Source organism: Pterocles gutturalis, unplaced genomic scaffold (assembly GCF_000699245.1).
Source record: "Pterocles gutturalis isolate BGI_N339 unplaced genomic scaffold, ASM69924v1 scaffold14207, whole genome shotgun sequence".
Lineage (NCBI taxonomy): Eukaryota > Metazoa > Chordata > Aves > Pterocliformes > Pteroclidae > Pterocles > Pterocles gutturalis.
The window spans coordinates 19,890-36,191 of NW_010113100.1; the positions used below are offsets into that span (position 1 = coordinate 19,890).

Below are 16,302 nucleotides of genomic sequence, written 5' to 3' on the forward strand. Positions count from 1 at the left end.
CCGGCTTGTGTGGAAGTGCCGCTGATGACCCGCCGCTGTTCCCGTCTCCTTGGTGACTGCACATGCCAGAATCCCCAGACAAAAGCTCTCCTGGCATATAATGGGAACAGAAGGGAGCACTGGGCAGCGGCATTCAGACCTTGGGGGGCTGCTTTCCGAGCCCCCACCCTAGGTCTCCAGCCCCTGCTCTTACCGAGTCAGCCAGGACTGCAGACTCGCAGATAATCCCCGTTCAAAAACCAGATGGGTATTTCAGGTATGTGTCCGTGCGTGTTGTGTGCATTTCCCCGGGACCCTTCTGCGGTATACAGCAGCCCTCGTGAGGCTGCACATGGCAGTGTCTCGCTGTGCTGTGGGCTTTTAGCTGTCTTGCTTGCTTTTTTTTTTTTTTTTTCCTCTGCATGTAAATGAAAGATTTAGGGCAGCGGGAGGCTGTCGAGAGCAATCCTGGACTCTTCCTTCCTGGTACCGACTGCCCAGCCTGCTGGTGCATTGCTCTCACGTGCATGCTCCAAGTGTGTTGTGCTATGCATGGTGTTTGTGTGGTCTGTATTTGTTTGCGTACGCCTGCTACGTGCCTTGCGTATTAATGCACGTGAGCCTCTGACTCGCGTCATGTGAGGCACATGGGCCACATATGTGACAAGGACGGGACTTGTCTCACAGCCTCACCTAGGCTGAGATCGCGGCTCGTCTTCCTGGCGTGTACTGCAAAATGAGGGCTGAAACCCACAGACCTGTCTGCTGGGGCTGGTAGGAGAGGGGATGTAACATAGCAGGGTCTGTCCCTCCCTGAAGGCAAACTGAGGCTTTCAGGGACGTCAGTGATTTGTCCCCAGTCACTCCCAGTAGCCAGTAGTGGAAGAAAAAAAAAAGGTCTGCCTTTTGTTTTTCTTGCAAAACACAGAAAACCTCTGGAGAGGAGAGCGGGGCTATGTGGGGCTCTCCCACACACGCGTTGTCACATCTCCAGCGCTGGTTTTGGGGTTTTGCCAACAGTCCCGTCCCGCATCACGGCAGAGAGGATCCCCAGCACGGCACCCAGTCTCACCACTCCGCGACCACAGGGGAGCCTGTGTTCCCCGGGCTGGGGGGACAAACCCGAGCTCACTGGGATGCATCCCCCAAGGGGTTAAGGACACACACCGGCACAGGCAGGACCCAGCCGTGCTCCCAGCAGACTCTCCTCCATCCCCTTCTCCTGCTGCTCCCTGCAAGGGCAGAGGCTGGGGGAGATGCTGCTCGGGTGCGGGCAGGCGCCAGGCAGCGGGAGGGCGGGAGGCGGCGGGAAGCGGAGCGGAAGGAGCTGGGCCCGACGTCGAGGCGAGCTGTGCCTGGAGCTGAAGGCAGCCAAGGCTCCCCATCCCCGCACATCCCCATGGAAACCTCGGCCCGCTGCCCCGCCTTGCGTGGCCGCGCTGGTCCAAGCGGCCTCCCACGGGGACAAAGCGGCTCTCTGCCACTGATCCCGAAAACCAAACTACATCACCACCCAGGGCCAGGGGCTGAGGCTGCAAAAGATGCAAAGGGGCAAGAGGTTGAGCTCGTCCCACCGCCCTGCCTATGTGCACCCCCCACTGCAGGGTGAGGGATTCCCGCGCATCCTCTCCCCTGGCAGCATCTCTGCCTCCTCTATCCAGCCCCGGGGTTTCGCGGGGTGCCCGGCCGTGGGGTGCTGCAGCAGCAGGATGGCACCACCCCACAACCCGGCACCACCGGTCCTTCCCCTCCTGTGCTCCCTCCCTTCCCTGCATGAGTCTCCTGAATGCTCCATTTGAAGCTAATTCCGGCTGAAATCTGGTTTGCTTTCCAACGTTGCTGCTTTAAATTGGAGAGATTGACCTTGTAGCAGGAGGTGACATGCAGATGCACATCAGCAGCCCGTCAGAGCGGGCGGCGGGGGCTGGGGGGGTTGCAGAGCCGCCTCGGGGACAGGCCAACTATTTTATGAGTAATTTAATATCTGGAACACAGACTTTTCATTCCCAGAGATCTGCTGGGGAAAGAAAGAGCCTTTCTGCAGCCCCGCGAAGGCTGTTCCTCATAAGGAGGCAGAGCAGAAAAAAAAAGGGCTGGGACTTAACCCCTTGGTGGCCAGCCCGGAGCAGAGCCTCCGCAGCTCAGAGGGGCCAGGAAAGGCAGGAATTCCCTGCACAGCTCCAACTGGGAGACAAGCCAGGCTGTGTTGCTCCAGGCAAAAGAAACAATTGCTCCTTCCCATTCAAATTCAAATCCAAGCCTGAGTGAGGATGGGGGAAACAAACTTCTCAAAAGCCCTGAGGTTAGGTTTGGGATAGGAGGCCTTGTCTGAGCTCCCTCCCCTGTCTCCAAAAAACTGGATCGAACTCCACCCCAGCCCTGCTGAGGTTGCAACCAGTCCCATCCTCCAGCAGAGCCAGTGCGCCCAGGAGCTCCGAGAGGGGAGCTGCTGCCCTGCTTGACAATGAAGCAACTGCCTGTGGCCTCAGTCTCCACCTGACCTGAGTTGGTCCTGCATCAGTGTCCCATCAGTGTCTGCAACCTTCACAGCACCCACAGTCCGGTGCACTGCCCCAGGAACGCCTCTGACCAGAGCACAGCAGCATCGTGGCACAGCGCTGAACCCCTGCAGGGTTTCCCATATGCCTCCTGTTTGATATTACAGTTTGGGGAAAGGTAGGAAAGGAAGAAGACTAAAAAAATGCAACGTCCCCCTCCACAGCCCTGCCCAAGGGCAGAGGAGAGGGGGGGGAGCAGCCACCAGCTCGGCAGCAGCGACTGTGCCTTGGTGCTGGGAGGCTGAAGGGAAGGAAACACTCGTGGGCTGTTCAGGAGCCAGCTGCTGGCAGGGGAGAAGCATCCCTGCATCCAGGAGCAACATCGTGGGCTGTGTGGCAGGAGGGCTGTTAGGCAGGGCTTGCGGGGGAGGCTGCACTATGTAGCCTCTAGGAGACCCTGCTGGGCAGCATGGCTGTGTGATGGGCCAGCAAGGACCGAGGCCAGCCAGGGATGGTTTAGGAAGGGCTCGTCCTTGGGTAGCAGGTACTGGGAGCTGATGGCTCAGCACAAACAGATCAGCACCTTTGCAAGTGCCACAGTGTTAGTGATGTCAGACCAAACCGCGGGAGGCTGCACTATGTAGCCTCTAGGAGACCCTGCTGGGCAGCATGGCTGTGTGATGGGCCAGCAAGGACCGAGGCCAGCCAGGGATGGTTTAGGAAGGGCTCGTCCTTGGGTAGCAGGTACTGGGAGCTGATGGCTCAGCACAAACAGATCAGCACCTTTGCAAGTGCCACAGTGTTAGTGATGTCAGACCAAACCGCGGGACCAGCATTCCTGGCTCAGTCTTACCGACAAACAGCACGACCCTGCTTTGATCTCTCCAGTTCAGCTTCACTTGCCATGAATACTGATAGGAACCCAGCATGCTCCACCATCAGATCCTGCTGGAGTCCTGCTTACACCTGGACTGGAGCTTCGGCATGGAGAAAACCCCCAGAACCCAGCTAGATGATGCAGGGGAAACCTCTGTGTGATATTTGTGCTGATCCCTGTTGCTATGTGCCTTGAAATAGGAAGATTGTATTTTCAAATCCTGACAGCTCTCTACCAGTGTCTTTGTACATCAGAGGATTTGCTCCAATGGAGCTGTGGATGAAAGCAGTGCCTGGTTGCAAGGAGTCCCCAAAAAGTGACCCTAACACTTGCTGCTATTTGGTGTCACTGGACACCTTCATCTGGTACGTGATGGGGCAGGGTGACCGGGTGACACGGCTGTGCTCCTGGTCAGCTCTCTGTCCGACTCCAGCACTGGGAGACCAAAGCACCCCACTGCTGCTTTGCTGCAGCTGGGGAGAACTCTTACAACCCTAAAACTCCTGCTCTGAAGTCACCTGGAAACACCACCCGCCTCAACTTCTACCAGAGAATCTACTGAGCATCTGGTGGCCTCTCTCTGGGCACATCCCAGACCTTGGTGCAGCCTGACTCTACAGATGAGGGTTGCAGCACCACCTGGTGAAGGTTTACAGCTTAGCTCTGGCTTGGCCATGAGGAAGCACTGCTGCTCCCGTTTCACCTGTGGTGCCATTGAACTGAAGAGAAAAATCAAAAGAGACAGAAGAGGAGCAGAACATGCGTGTCAGGGCAGGTCTGCAGAGAGAATGCACAGAGCAGACTGAGCATGCAGAGAGTGGAGTGAGCGTGCAGTGTGCGTGCACACAGAGCAGCCAGTATGTGTGCAGAGTGGGCTGAGCATGCACAGCATGAGTGTGTGCACAGAGCGGTATGTGCATAGAGCAGGGTGAGCATGCACAGCATGAGCGTGTGCACAGAGCAGTGTGTGCACAGAGCAGTGGGTGCACAGAGCGGTATGTGCATAGAGCAGGGTGAGCATGCACAGCATGAGTGCGCGCAGAGCAGCTGTGCGCAGAGCAGGGTGAGGTGCGTGGGTGCACAGTGCAAGTGTGCACTGCGCAGCTGGGATGTGCACAGAGCGGGGCGAGTGTGCATGTGTGCACAAAGCAGAAAGTTTGTACACAGTGTGAGTGCGTGCATAGAGCAGGCTGAGCATGCATGTGTGCACAGTACAAGCATGCACAGAGCAGCAAATGTGTGCACAATGGGGCGAGTGTGCACATATACACAGTATGAGCGTGCACAGAGCAGCAAGGATGTGCACAGAGCAAGGTGTGTGCACAGCGTGAGTGTGCATAGAGCAGTGAGCATGCACACAGCAGGGTGAGTGTGCATGGGTGCACAGTGTAAGCATGCACTGAGCACCAAGTTTGTGCACAGAGCAGGATGCACGTGCACGTGTGCACAGCGTGAGCACGCCCAGGCTGGTGTGTGCACAAGGACAGCACGTGCAGGGCAGAGCAAGTATGCACAGAGCACTGGGGCAGCTCCGTCAGGTCCCAGGTGAAAACAAAACCTCCAAATCTATTCAGTGGGTGCAGATGTTACCAGGTGAAAGTTTGGCAGGTGCCACGCGCTCATAGGTAAGATGTAAAGAATTAATTAAAGATGCAAATTGTTTCTTTCCCTGTGAGACAGTGAACGTGGAGCTTCCCCTGTCCGGTGGCCTCAGCACCACGCTGCACCTGACTCTGCAACAGGTTTCTCTCCATCTCTTCTGTTAATAATGGTTGTGCTGTTCCGAGATTGCTTTGTTTTGCATGGAATAATTAATCCCGTAGCACTGTGCAGGGCGGAGGAGGTTTGAGAGCTGGGCTGCAGCAGTCCTGCCTTTCCTGGGTAGCATCAAGCAGGGAACGTGTGACTGGCAGCACAGCACCTCGCTACCCACAGAGGGTTTGATTTTTCTTGCTGTGGCTCTGAGCACCACTGAGGGTCTTGCAGGGGGTTTCTCCCACAGGGCAGCAATCCAGGCTCCTGCTGTGGATGGTCCCGTGGGAGGGGGCACCTGCATTTCGGCTCTGGCCTCAGTGAGTGCTGGGGTAACTCGAGAGGTGGGGGTCCCCTCCGGCTGCCCCAGGGTGGAGGCCTGGGGTTTCAGGGCTTCCTGCAGGGTCAGAAACCCACCACCCACACTGAGCGGCCCTGGAAGAACCGAATGGTGGTGTTTCATGGACCACCAGCCACCCCAGCTGCATATGGCCCTCTGGCCCCCTTTTCTCATCCCTTTTGGATACCTGAGGGGTGTGCTGCCCCTTGGCCCGTGCAGTGGCAGCTTCGGGGAGCAGACAGCTACTGTCCCCCGGAGCTAGCGCCTGAGGGTGGCATGAGACCCATGGGGGAAGCGTCACCCTGTGCACCTCTGTTTTCCAGCTGCATTAAGCACAGTGAGCTGTACTTCAGAGACAGTTGGTACCTGCACCACACTCTGACTCTCTCCAGGTACAACCAAGACCCTAGAAACCCTTTGGCTTTTGCTGGGGCTAGGTCAGACATTAGTTTTAAAAATAAAACTAGCTCTACTCTGGAGAGGGTCCTGACAAAGACCTTTTCAAAAGTCCAAAATGATTATATCAATTATTTGGAAAGGCAGAAAGCTTCAACTTGCTGTCCACCAGCATCCCAGATCCCTTCCTGCAAAGCCTGTCCTATTGCATGGGGTTATCCCACGCCAGAGGAAGGACTTTGCATTTGTCTCCGTTAAATGTCAGTTGGTTCCTGACAGCTCATTTCTCCAGCCTGTCAAGGCTCTTTGAATGGCAGCCCTGTCCTCCAGTGTATCGACTGCACCTCATTTTGGTGTCTCCTGCAGCCCTGCTGAGGGTTCAGGAGATGTAGCTGGCATCCACTGCTCGGTCTCTGTTTTGGGGGTCAAATTCCTGTTCTGTGACCCCATTTTCTTTGGGCTGCTGTGTCTCCAGCTGCAAAGTGGCATGAGCATTGCAGCTGCATTTTAGAAGCAGCCCAGTGCTTCTGCCCAGCGAGAGCTCTGGGATGCAACACCAAACATCTCTGCTCCGACTTTCTGATAGGAGATAGAGGTCTGAGGACACGGAGTGGCTGCACTCCTGGGGACAGGAGCCACACATTTTATTGGGGGAAGGACAAAGCAGTGACATGGTGAGAACAAGACATTAACCCAGGCTCACAAGAGGCGGCACTAATCCTGCCCAGTGCATCCTCTCAGACCTTACGGGAGAGGCAGAGCTGAGCCTCACGCTCGTGCTGGGTCCCCCACCTCTGCCCTCCTGGCCAGGGGCACAGGGATGCTGCTGCTGGCGAGGTGAGGCTGAGCCAGTCTCCAGTGCCACCTGCCGGCAAAGCATCCTGGACAGAAACTGGAGCCTTCAAACTGGCTGCACCAGTGCCAGCACTGGGCTGCACTGGGGCAGGAGGTACCTGTGCCACCCAGCGCTGTGGGGCCCTGGACCCACAGGCAAACCCCGAGAGCTTAGTGGCAATGCTCCATAAATGCCAGTCCATATCCCATCCCCCCTACCCCCCCACCCCCCAAGACTCTTTATCATCATCCCTTTCATCCAGCCCCTTTGAAATCTCAGACCCCCACAAAAATTCTCCTCTTCAATGTCCTGAGTGCTCCCTGTACGCCCCCATGGGCTTCACACCCCACAGCTGCCACGGCTGGGCTGGGGGCTGCAGGCAACCCGCCCACCCAGGAACAGCGCTGGATTGTCACCTGCCCCAGGGACAGGGACATCCTTGGGGTCCTCAGTTCCTATTAATCTGCAGGTCCTTGGGTCCATCACCCCTGTTGTTGCTAAAGGCATCTCTGGGAGGGCTTGGCTGTGCTGTAGGTCTTGTTGTTTCTCTGCCGGGGTTATGGGGCTGCTTTGGACCCTCCCCAGCTGCCCCAGGGGCTGGCCATGTGCCCCACACTTCCATCATGGCATTGAGCTTTAGCTTCCCCATGTGCACCTGACTAATCACAAGCTGTGACAAACTTCTGTGGATATTATTTGTCACCACCACCCCAAAAAAAAGTCGAAGAGAGGTTGGTGTCCCCACATCCTACCAGCCTCAGGACTCTTCAGTACAGCAACAGCTCCAGCACCTCCCCATCTACCACCAGTTCCCAGTGGCCCCAATTTTCCCACTATGTCACGTGTCCTGCCTCCTGCTAGAGACCAAGCTTCCTCTCTGTGTTTTTCTAACCCTAGGCTGGGGCTTTCTCTGAGTGGCTCTGGAAGGAGATGCTGCTCAGCATGGTCTGCAGCAGGAACTGCCTGAATTTCCTGGCTCTGCTCAGCAGTCATGAGATGCTAATGAGCCTAGGCAGCACCCAGGGGTGCAGGAGGTAATGTCCTGGGTATCTGGGCACTATTCAGGGGGAAGGAGGCAAATCCTAGGCAGGAAAGAACCAGCAGCACAAGGACCTGTCATTTAATGTGCAAGACCAGCAGCAATGTACTTCGGGCACCAAATCTGGAGCAAAGAGTCATTTCCAGTGGAGTCCTCAGCCCTGCAGGGGACAGCCAGCAGAATAAAAAGCGCTGCAGAGAGATACCTTCAGCCAGCTAAGCCTTGGGGAAGATGAGGAAGCCAGAGAAGATGCTATCAGACCCCTCAATCGCCACCAGGGCGTTCTTCTCTGTTGGCTCCAGCCAGACGGACTCGTTCGCTGCCATCTTGAGGACCACACCACCCGTGGTGACCTGGTAGCTGTTGTGCACATAGTCGCAGAAGGTCACCACCTTCTCGCCCCTGCTGCCACCCCGACCCTTTTTCACACTGAGGCACAGGTTGCCCCTGGAGGTGACGTGGTAGGTGAAGTAGTAGATGCCCGGGATGCGGCAGATGAAGCGGCCGTACCGGTTCTCATAGTGACCCTTCTCGTTGGTGATGATGTGGTCGAAGCGGATGGGCTGGTCCCGGCGTGGGTAGGAGCTGATGGTCCTGGCAGCAGAGAAGGCAGACTTGAGGGTGGCCTTGTAGTCACCAGAGTCCCCCTGAGGGCCAGGGGGTCCCATGGGACCTGGTAATCCCTTTGAACCTGGCAGGCCCCTGGGGCCGATCTTCCCAGGGTAGCCCGGCGCTCCTGGGTCTCCCTTCTCCCCTCTGTCTTCTTCATGCTCCACCTGGCCCGGGGGACCTAGAAAGCAGGAGGAGAGTCAGTGTGGTTGCATCCAAGCCCCACAAGCCTGCAGAGGGGGCACTGGGAAGGAAACGGCCGGTACCTGCACCGGGGTGTGGGTCAATGGAGACCCCTGCCAGGTGGGGCAAGTGACACCCATTGCTCTCATGCACCCTCCCTCCCCAGGCTCCTCAGGGTGCTCCGGTCTGTCCAGCCCCTTGTGTCCCCAGACATCACCCCCACCTAAGAACACCCCAGAGGGACTAGTGGAAAATTGATTGCTTTCCCAGGACCATATGACAGCACTGCCTTTTCTGCTCTCAATATTCACAAAATGATATTTTCCCCACCTGCAGCCTCCTCCTTACCTCGCTCGCCCTTTAGGCCATTGTCCCCATCTCTGCCATTGCTGCCAGGCTGTCCTGGTGACCCTGGGATGCCTGGGATGGTGCCATAGGTCTTGCAGAGTGTTGCACTTGCAAGCTGCCCTCCAGCCAGGAAGATCAGCATCGCCCGCATGGTCTGCATCTGCTGGAGCACAGAAGGGTATCAAGGGGCTTGCCTTGGGCAGTGGGAGGGATGGGGAAAGCAGCATCCTGCTGCAGAGGTGAATCCCACTCTCCTGATGACCTTGGAGGGACCAGCCCCTCTGGGCATGGGAGAGATTATCTGTCTCTTCTCACTCTTAAATTACCAGTTTACAAGTGCCCAAAGCTTCAGACGCATGAATATCTGGGGACAGGTTAACCTGTCCTGGAGGTCTGATGTCCAGCCTGGCCATGCTGCTGCCACGGACATGTGCTGCAGGTCCCTACTGCTCTGAGTCCCCACTGCTCCCTCCATCCCATTTTAGGACCACACCTTTAGGGTGAAATCCTTCCCCAGGCCAGAGCAGTTTCATCATCTGCAAGGAGATAGCTCTTGCTTTCCACTAGCATGTTCGAGGGACAGCTTGCAGATGGCAATGACATCTCCAAACCCACCCTCCTGACCCTTGTAGTTTCCTGTTGTGTCCTGCCACACACCTGCTTCATCCCAGGAGCATTTCTGTATCTAACCAGTCTTACTGGGACAGTCATTTGGGCTTCTAGTCCCTGCGGTCACATCTTCCCTCTGCCCTCCCTGCATCCCACAGCTCAGCTCCCTCCCACAGCTCCTGGTGCAGGTGCATGTGTGGTAAGCACTGGGCATCTGGGGGCTGTATCTGGACATCACGTCATCCCAGCCACACTCTCTGGCCTCAGGTGGACTTTCCCAGCACTGAAACTTGTGTCAGCAAGAACAGAGGTTGGTGAGTTGGATCCTTCAGCCACAGCAGCTCTGGTTTTGATGCAGCAGGTAGAAGGACCGATCCACAGGCTCCCAGCCCAGGTCCAGGCAGATGACAAGAGCATCTCAGGGCAGGAGAGCACCCCCAGGGCACCTCTCAGACTGATGCTCAGTCCCTGATCACCGCTCTGGGCCTTTGCCGTCTTCCTTCCCACGTCCCCCTTCCCCCACATGGAGCTGGAGAAGTCAGGGTCCCATCAGTGATCTCCACCACCCCCACCCCAGCAGCCTCCTTTCTCTTCTGCCCCAAGCCACAGCAAAGTGCCAGTGATGCAGGGGGTGGCTGTCACCCTGGTGCTGCTGGGTTCCCCGCATGCTCCTACCTGCAGGGGAGAGCCAGGGCTCAGCCTTGCTGGTGTCTTGCTCTTACCTTGAGCTTCTTGTTGCACAGATGGGGAGATGGAGTAGGACCCACCAGCGTCCTGCTTGGAAATGCAGTGAGGAGAAGCAGAAGTTTGCTGCAAGGGTTATTGTGAAAGGATCTGGGCCAGATCCCTTTTCTATCTTTAGCTCCTACTCTTCCTTCAGTGGCACTTTCATATCCTCCAGAAATGCTGTCTGTCAGCTCAGCAGAACCTGCTGTTCCCAAAAGGCACCTTGGGTCCCCTCAGGCATCCAGCTCTGGCCCCGGGGAGCAGAGGGATGTCTGCTCTGCTCTACAGGGTCCCTGGGTCCTGCTCAGGTATGCTTGCTGCAGGAAATGCTGTCCGAGCTCCAGACAAGTTTGGGGTAGCCCCTCAGGACTGCAGAAATGCGTGTGCACTTGTCAGGCTCCACACACACCCAGCTCTGCTGGGAGGTACCGGCAGGCCCAGAGGATGCTACAGGGTCTCAGCATCCCTCGCCTTGAGTCTGTCCCCCAGGCTCTGCTAAATGTTGTGGATGGGAAGTGATTTCACCCTGCAGTAAGAGCATTTCCAATCCTGCTTTCTGCTGATGCCTTGTGGAGGTGAAGCACCAGACATTCGAGGTGGATAACCTCCTTTTCCACTGCACAGTGTGTGCACCAGGAGGAATCTCCATTGGGTCTGGTGGGCTCTGTAGCCTCCACAGCCACGAGCTCCTTTGGTCTGGCTGAAGGAAGCCAGTGATCCCCCACCCTGTCCCTGGCGAGGCTGGGGCCCTGGGGATGTCCCAGCCACTGGAGGCATGGTGGTGAGGTTTGCTGTGTGGTCTGTGGCCCTCTGCAGCTGAATTGCATCTGCTTGGAGGAGAAGGGGAGTATCAGGGCCCCTGTCTGGAGTGGTCTTGGTCCCTCCTAGGTGGGGGCTGTGTGCATGGACACGGGAACTGTCCCCTTCCTGCAGTCAGTGCAGCTGGGGGTCCTACCACGCCGAGCAGAGACAGGGTTCAGAGCCAGGGTTGTGAATGGTGCGTGATGCTCACCAGTGCTGAGCATGGCCGAGCCAGCGAGGGCTCAGGGACGTTCTGATGCCACACAGACATCCAGATGTCATGCACACAGACACCCACGCATGTGCACACCACATGCATCTGGCCACACGTGGGCTCCTCCTGCAGAAAGGCAAGTTGTGGAAGAAAAAACACGCTACGCCAGGCACACTGGGGAGGGTTTTATTGACACTTTGCACAGCCAGGTTGTGGCAAAGATGCTGCAGCAAGCCTGCTCCAGGACACCTGGCTGTCCATGGGGCAACCCAGGGGGGAAGGGGCAAGATGCAGAGACACCTCTGTCTCTGTCAGCAGAAGGTAGTGTGGGTTATTGGGGTGGATGCATGTGGCAGTGCCAGCAGGACCCCGGGGGCTTGGCATCATCACTCTGGGTGCAGATGCATCCAGACGTGACTGTCCCCTCATGCAGTGGCTGCCTGCGCGTGGTCCCTGGGCCAGGGGTTTGTGTCTGGTGGGTGGAGCTGACCCCCTCGCTGGGGCTTCCCACCCAGCAGAGAAACCTGGAGCATCAGCAACAGCCTGGCAGCGAGCAGCAGCGTTTGGGGGTGGGCGAGGATGGGCTCTGGTGGGCCCCTAGTCTGGGAAGAGCAGGACCCCCGAGAAGATGCTGTCGGAGTTGCCGATGCCCACCATGCCGTTGTAATCATTCACCGCCAGCCAGACCTGGTTCCCAGCAGCCAGGTGGAGGAGGATCCCACCAGAGCTGACCTGCATGGTGTTGGTCTTGTGGTCGCAGAAGCTGGCCATCTTTCTCTCGTTCTTGTACAGGACAACGCAGAGGTTGGCTGTCAGCGAGGTGTGGAAGACGAAGTAGTAGAGGCCGGGGAGCTTGCAGGTGAACTTGCCCGTGGCAGTGTTGTAGTCATGGTTGGTGTTGGTAATGACGTGGTTGAACACCACAGGGACATCCTGCAAGGGGTACTCACTGGTCTGCCTCGTCACTGAAAATGCTGACTGGTGCTCCTGCTTGTAGCTACCTGGCATCCCTGGCTCTCCGGCCATGCCCATAGTCCCAGGGTCTCCAGGAGGACCAGGGGGACCAGTGAGGCCAGCCTTGCCTGGCCAGCCAGGGCTGCCGGGGTCCCCTTTCATGCCCTTGGACCCTTGTGTTTCAGGAGTGGCCGGGATGCCTGTGGGGCAGTGGGGAGTGAAAGGGAGTCAGCATCAATGGCAGGATGTGGGGAGAGGCTCCTCCAGCCCCTTCCCTTGGGCAGGAGAGGGCTGTTGCCTCTCCCCAGCCTCCTCTCCTCCTGCCCTATCCACAGAGGATGCTCTCCGTGGCCTGCAAACCCAGGCAAACCAGCCACAGAGGACTCAGTGGACCCAGTTCCACAGCCGGCGTGGTTCCCCTCCTTGCTCACTCACCTGGCTCGCCTTTGGCTCCCTTCAGCCCATCCCGGCCATCCTTGCCTGGCACACCCGGCATGCCTGGCAGGCCTGGAACCCCATAGCAGCTGTGAGGGGCATCTCCAGTCACAGTAGACCCCAGATTCAGGAGTAGGAGGGTGAGGGTGAAATGGAGCTGCTCCCAGAAGCTCTGCCCCATTTTGGTGCTCTGGAGCATGGAAAGGGAAAGAAAGTGCTGGGGTGAGGGGCCACGGCGGGGTGGCTTCCAGGCCATGGGGCAGAGGAGGTGCTGTGCTATGAGGCTGACTGTACCAGGAGCAGCTGGCTGTGATGGCTGTGTCCCCAGTGTCCCCCCCCCATACCAATTGCCAGGTGGTGGGGAGGTGGATACATGGAGATGGACCCTGGGCTCATCACCACCCCCAGCGCAGCCCCTGATGGCACAAAGGGAGTTGGACTTTCCATCTGGATGGAGCCATGAGGTCTTGCAGTACCCATGGCCAGCCCCAGGCTCTCCTGGTCCAGTGTCCTGAACCCCCTGCAGACGCACATGCCGCTGCAGACCGTTGCACCGTGCTGCACTGAGGCTGGAGACACCTGGACCCCGCTGATCTCACCCTTCCTCCAGCAGCAGCCTGACTTTCCTGGCTCTGCCTGTCAGGATCAAGCCCTGCATCAGCTGGGGATCTCCCAGGACAGTGCCTGTCCTAGGGGACTGGGTCTTCCTCCAGCGAGGACAAGCTGACATGCGTGCAGCCTGGCAGTGCTTCTATCCCCTTCTCCTCCTCTCACATAGCCCAGCACTGTGCCATGCTGCTGGAGCCCCAGTCCCCATGCAGCCCACCCCAAAGAGATGGACCCTGCAGCACCTCTTACCTCTGATCTGGGGAGCAGGGCACGGGATCCTGCACTGCTGAGCCCTCTGGCTGCTGGTGGCACTGCCTGCTGGCACAGCACAGCATGGGTGATTTCGTGACACACTCCCAGAGGAAGTCACAGAATTAAGAAAGGGCCCTTGGGGATCCAGAACCCCCAGCTGGTACCCAGCTGAGTTTCACATCCTCCTGACTGATTGTTTCCTCTGAGCAAGCACTTTCCTGGCTGTTCGGCAAGACCTGTACTTGTGCCACTGGAGCAGCAGGGGCTGGAAGGATGGAGGTGGGATGACCCTCTGACACAAAGATGTGCCACAAACGCTCCAGCCACTGTGGGGACAAGCCCTCTGCAAATCGCCTGCCTTTCACCCATCCTTAACTTGTTTCTGAGCAGAAGGGCAGTGAGCAGATGGGGAGCAAAGCCTCATGCCAGTGCCATGGAACCAGAGGTGCCTGTGCAATGGTGGCCTGGGGCAAGGTCATCTCCTGGCTCTGAAGGGAGATGCTGCACCGCTGAGCAATGGGACTGAAGGATGTTTCTCCTTGAGGATTTCTTACCTGCAGGATGGCTGTCCTCTCTGCACCCTGCCCTGTGCTCCACCAGCTCTGCTGGGTGCTGAATGCACTGGGACCCCATCATCCCTGGTTGGGGTGTTGCTCCTTGCAGGTGACCTGGCCTCCTCCTGACTGCTCCAGGAATGAAGACATTTGACTGCCTGCTGTGTGTGGAGCAGCTCCTCTGAGCAGCAGTCCCAGCGTATGGGACCTGCGTGGCTTCCCTGGTGCTTTCTGGCTGCCTGATGCCTGCCTATCCTACCTTACATCCCCCTCATCTCACCCCAAGCCAAAGAGAGAAGAGCATCGCCCCACAACCACACCACCATCACCCCACAGCCCCATCAGTCACCCTGGTGTCCTTGTCCTTCCTTGCAAAAAGGCTGGAGGACCACAGCTGCCTTTCCCCTACCTGTCAGAGTTTGGGTACCAAGAGAGGACCGTGTGGGTGAGGTGCATGATCTGCTAGCTTGGACTCATCAGGAAGAAGACACACATAGGCTAGTCCCAGAGATTGCCTGTTCCTGTAAGTGCTGCCTCTGCTCGCGTCTACACTCAGTTCCCTCCCATCCTTCTGCCTTTGCACTTGGGATCTGTGCTTGGCCAGGGGCAAGCTGGGATCACTTCTCTCCCTGGGCAGCTTGGGAAGGGGCCCAGGATATTGATGGTTTTGGGAAGACATATAAAAAGGAAAGAAAACCCAAGGAGCAGTTGTAGAAGGGTTTATTTATACTGATGGGGAGGATGTGAGAGGCAGTGGTGGCCCGGTGCCAGAAGGGTGGTTGCAATGGTTAGTGTAGCAGAAGCAGTGGCACGCAATAATTTCCTGCTCAGGAGCGAAGAGCCTCAGCTAGTGAATAGCATCAGTGTCAACTGGTTCCCTCTGGTGTGGGGTCTGAGCTCCCAGAAGCAAAAAGGGCTGCTGGGGCCAGGAGTCCTCTACCTCCAGGATGGAGCAGGCAGGCTCAGCACAGAGGTAACTGCTAGCAGGGGGTCTCGTTGCTGCAGGTGTGACCCTCAGCCTGGCCACTTCATGACACTGGTGGAAGCACAGGACCTGTCTGGTGGCTCAATTTGGGGCTGTCTTGGTTTGCTGTGATACTAAACCATCCCACGCACTCACAGGTGGAAAATACATGTAGACACACACACCACAGTGCGCTGGTGCTAAGCGGGTCTGGACTGGCTGTCCATCAGCCCCTCTGTGGGAAGAGCATGAAGCCGCTGAAGACACTGTCTGCCTCGGAGCCGCTGTAAATCGCGCTGCCCTTGGCAGGGTCGGTGCTCACTGAGACCTGATCGCCCATGGCCAGGCTGAGCACGCTGCTGCCCGAGTTCACCTGCAGGTTATCACGGCTGTTGTGGTCGCAGAAGGTGACCACGTGCTCCCCGTTCTTGGTGATGCTCAGGCAAAGGTTGCCGCTGGAGACCACCTGGTAGGCGAAGTAGTAGAGCCCGGGGATGCGGCAGGTGAACTCCCCGGTCTGGGGGCTGTAGGAGCTCTCCTCGTTGGTGATGATGTTGTCAAACACCACTGTCCTGCCCCTCATCAGTGAGGACACCCGCGAGGCAGAGAAGGCAGGACGCGGCTGCTCCAGGATATTTGTGGCTTGCCCCTTGTCTCCTTTTGGCCCTGGCTGGCCTGGGAGCCCCGGGATGCCGCTCAAGCCATGGTGGCCCCGGTTCCCTGGGATGCCAGGAGGCCCTGGCTCGCCTGTGTCTCCTTTGAGTCCCTTGATGCCTGTCCTGTATGCTGGTTTCCCTGGGGAGAGGTGGTGAGGAGCAGTTCACGCACATCTGGCATCTCCCAAGCTCCACAGCCCATGGTGCTCCTACCAAGTGGCTTGAGGCTCCCAGGCCCACACATACCCAGGTCCCCCTTACCTGGCTCTCCCATGTCACCCTTCTGCCCTGGTCTCCCATCGAGGCCAGGGATTCCCGGGAAGCCATCCTTGCCATCTGGTGCCCGACATACGCCGTCCTCGGGCAGGACCATGCCCAGCACTGCTGCCAGGGTGCTGGTCGCCAGCCAAAGCCTGGTTTGCATCCTGCAAGCAGAGGGGTGGGGGAATTGGGGATGGAGACAGGCACACAGCAAACACACAGATACACCTTGGACACAGGCACACGAGCACGTCTCGCCCAGACAGGTGGACATGTGCAATGCAGAGACAACTGTGTGCTCAGACACACACGCATGCACAGATCTATGATGCCACCCATGTGTGGTCCAATGCAGGTAGCAAGACACCACATGCAACAGTGAAAATAACTTAATGGAAGGATATTGAGACT

The 16,302-nt window shown here is 57.7% G+C and overlaps 3 protein-coding genes across 3 annotated transcripts; all 3 read right to left on the minus strand.

Annotated features, from left to right (window-relative positions):
- Positions 1-7,931: 7,931 nt before the first annotated feature.
- On the minus strand, positions 7,932-9,018 carry C1QB (complement component 1, q subcomponent, B chain). Its single transcript, XM_010074332.1, has 2 exons — positions 8,857-9,018; positions 7,932-8,506 (listed from the first exon to the last, which is right to left on the minus strand). Exons 1-2 carry the CDS (start codon positions 9,014-9,016, stop codon positions 7,932-7,934), a joined length of 735 nt encoding a protein of 244 aa, XP_010072634.1. The 5' UTR covers positions 9,017-9,018.
- Positions 9,019-11,803: 2,785 nt separating this feature from the next.
- C1QC (complement component 1, q subcomponent, C chain) lies at positions 11,804-12,776 on the minus strand. The gene is made up of 2 exons (XM_010074331.1): positions 12,596-12,776; positions 11,804-12,360 (listed from the first exon to the last, which is right to left on the minus strand). The coding sequence occupies exons 1-2, from the start codon at positions 12,774-12,776 to the stop codon at positions 11,804-11,806; spliced, it is 738 nt and encodes a 245-aa protein (XP_010072633.1).
- Positions 12,777-15,200: 2,424 nt separating this feature from the next.
- On the minus strand, positions 15,201-16,054 carry C1QA (complement component 1, q subcomponent, A chain). The gene is made up of 2 exons (XM_010074333.1): positions 15,892-16,054; positions 15,201-15,769 (listed from the first exon to the last, which is right to left on the minus strand). The coding sequence occupies exons 1-2, from the start codon at positions 16,052-16,054 to the stop codon at positions 15,201-15,203; spliced, it is 732 nt and encodes a 243-aa protein (XP_010072635.1).
- Positions 16,055-16,302: the final 248 nt, after the last annotated feature.

Coding starts and splice junctions, on each gene's coding strand:
- C1QB (XM_010074332.1), bottom strand. CDS start 9,016: ATGCAGACCATGCGGGCGATGCTGATCTTCCTGGCTGGAGGGCAGCTT. Junction 8,507..8,856: donor TGGCCTAAAGGGCGAGCGAG/GTAAGGAGGAGG, acceptor CCTGCTTTCTAG/GTCCCCCGGGCCAGGTGGAG.
- C1QC (XM_010074331.1), bottom strand. CDS start 12,776: ATGGGGCAGAGCTTCTGGGAGCAGCTCCATTTCACCCTCACCCTCCTA. Junction 12,361..12,595: donor GGGAGCCAAAGGCGAGCCAG/GTGAGTGAGCAA, acceptor ACTGCCCCACAG/GCATCCCGGCCACTCCTGAA.
- C1QA (XM_010074333.1), bottom strand. CDS start 16,054: ATGCAAACCAGGCTTTGGCTGGCGACCAGCACCCTGGCAGCAGTGCTG. Junction 15,770..15,891: donor GGGTGACATGGGAGAGCCAG/GTAAGGGGGACC, acceptor ACCTCTCCCCAG/GGAAACCAGCATACAGGACA.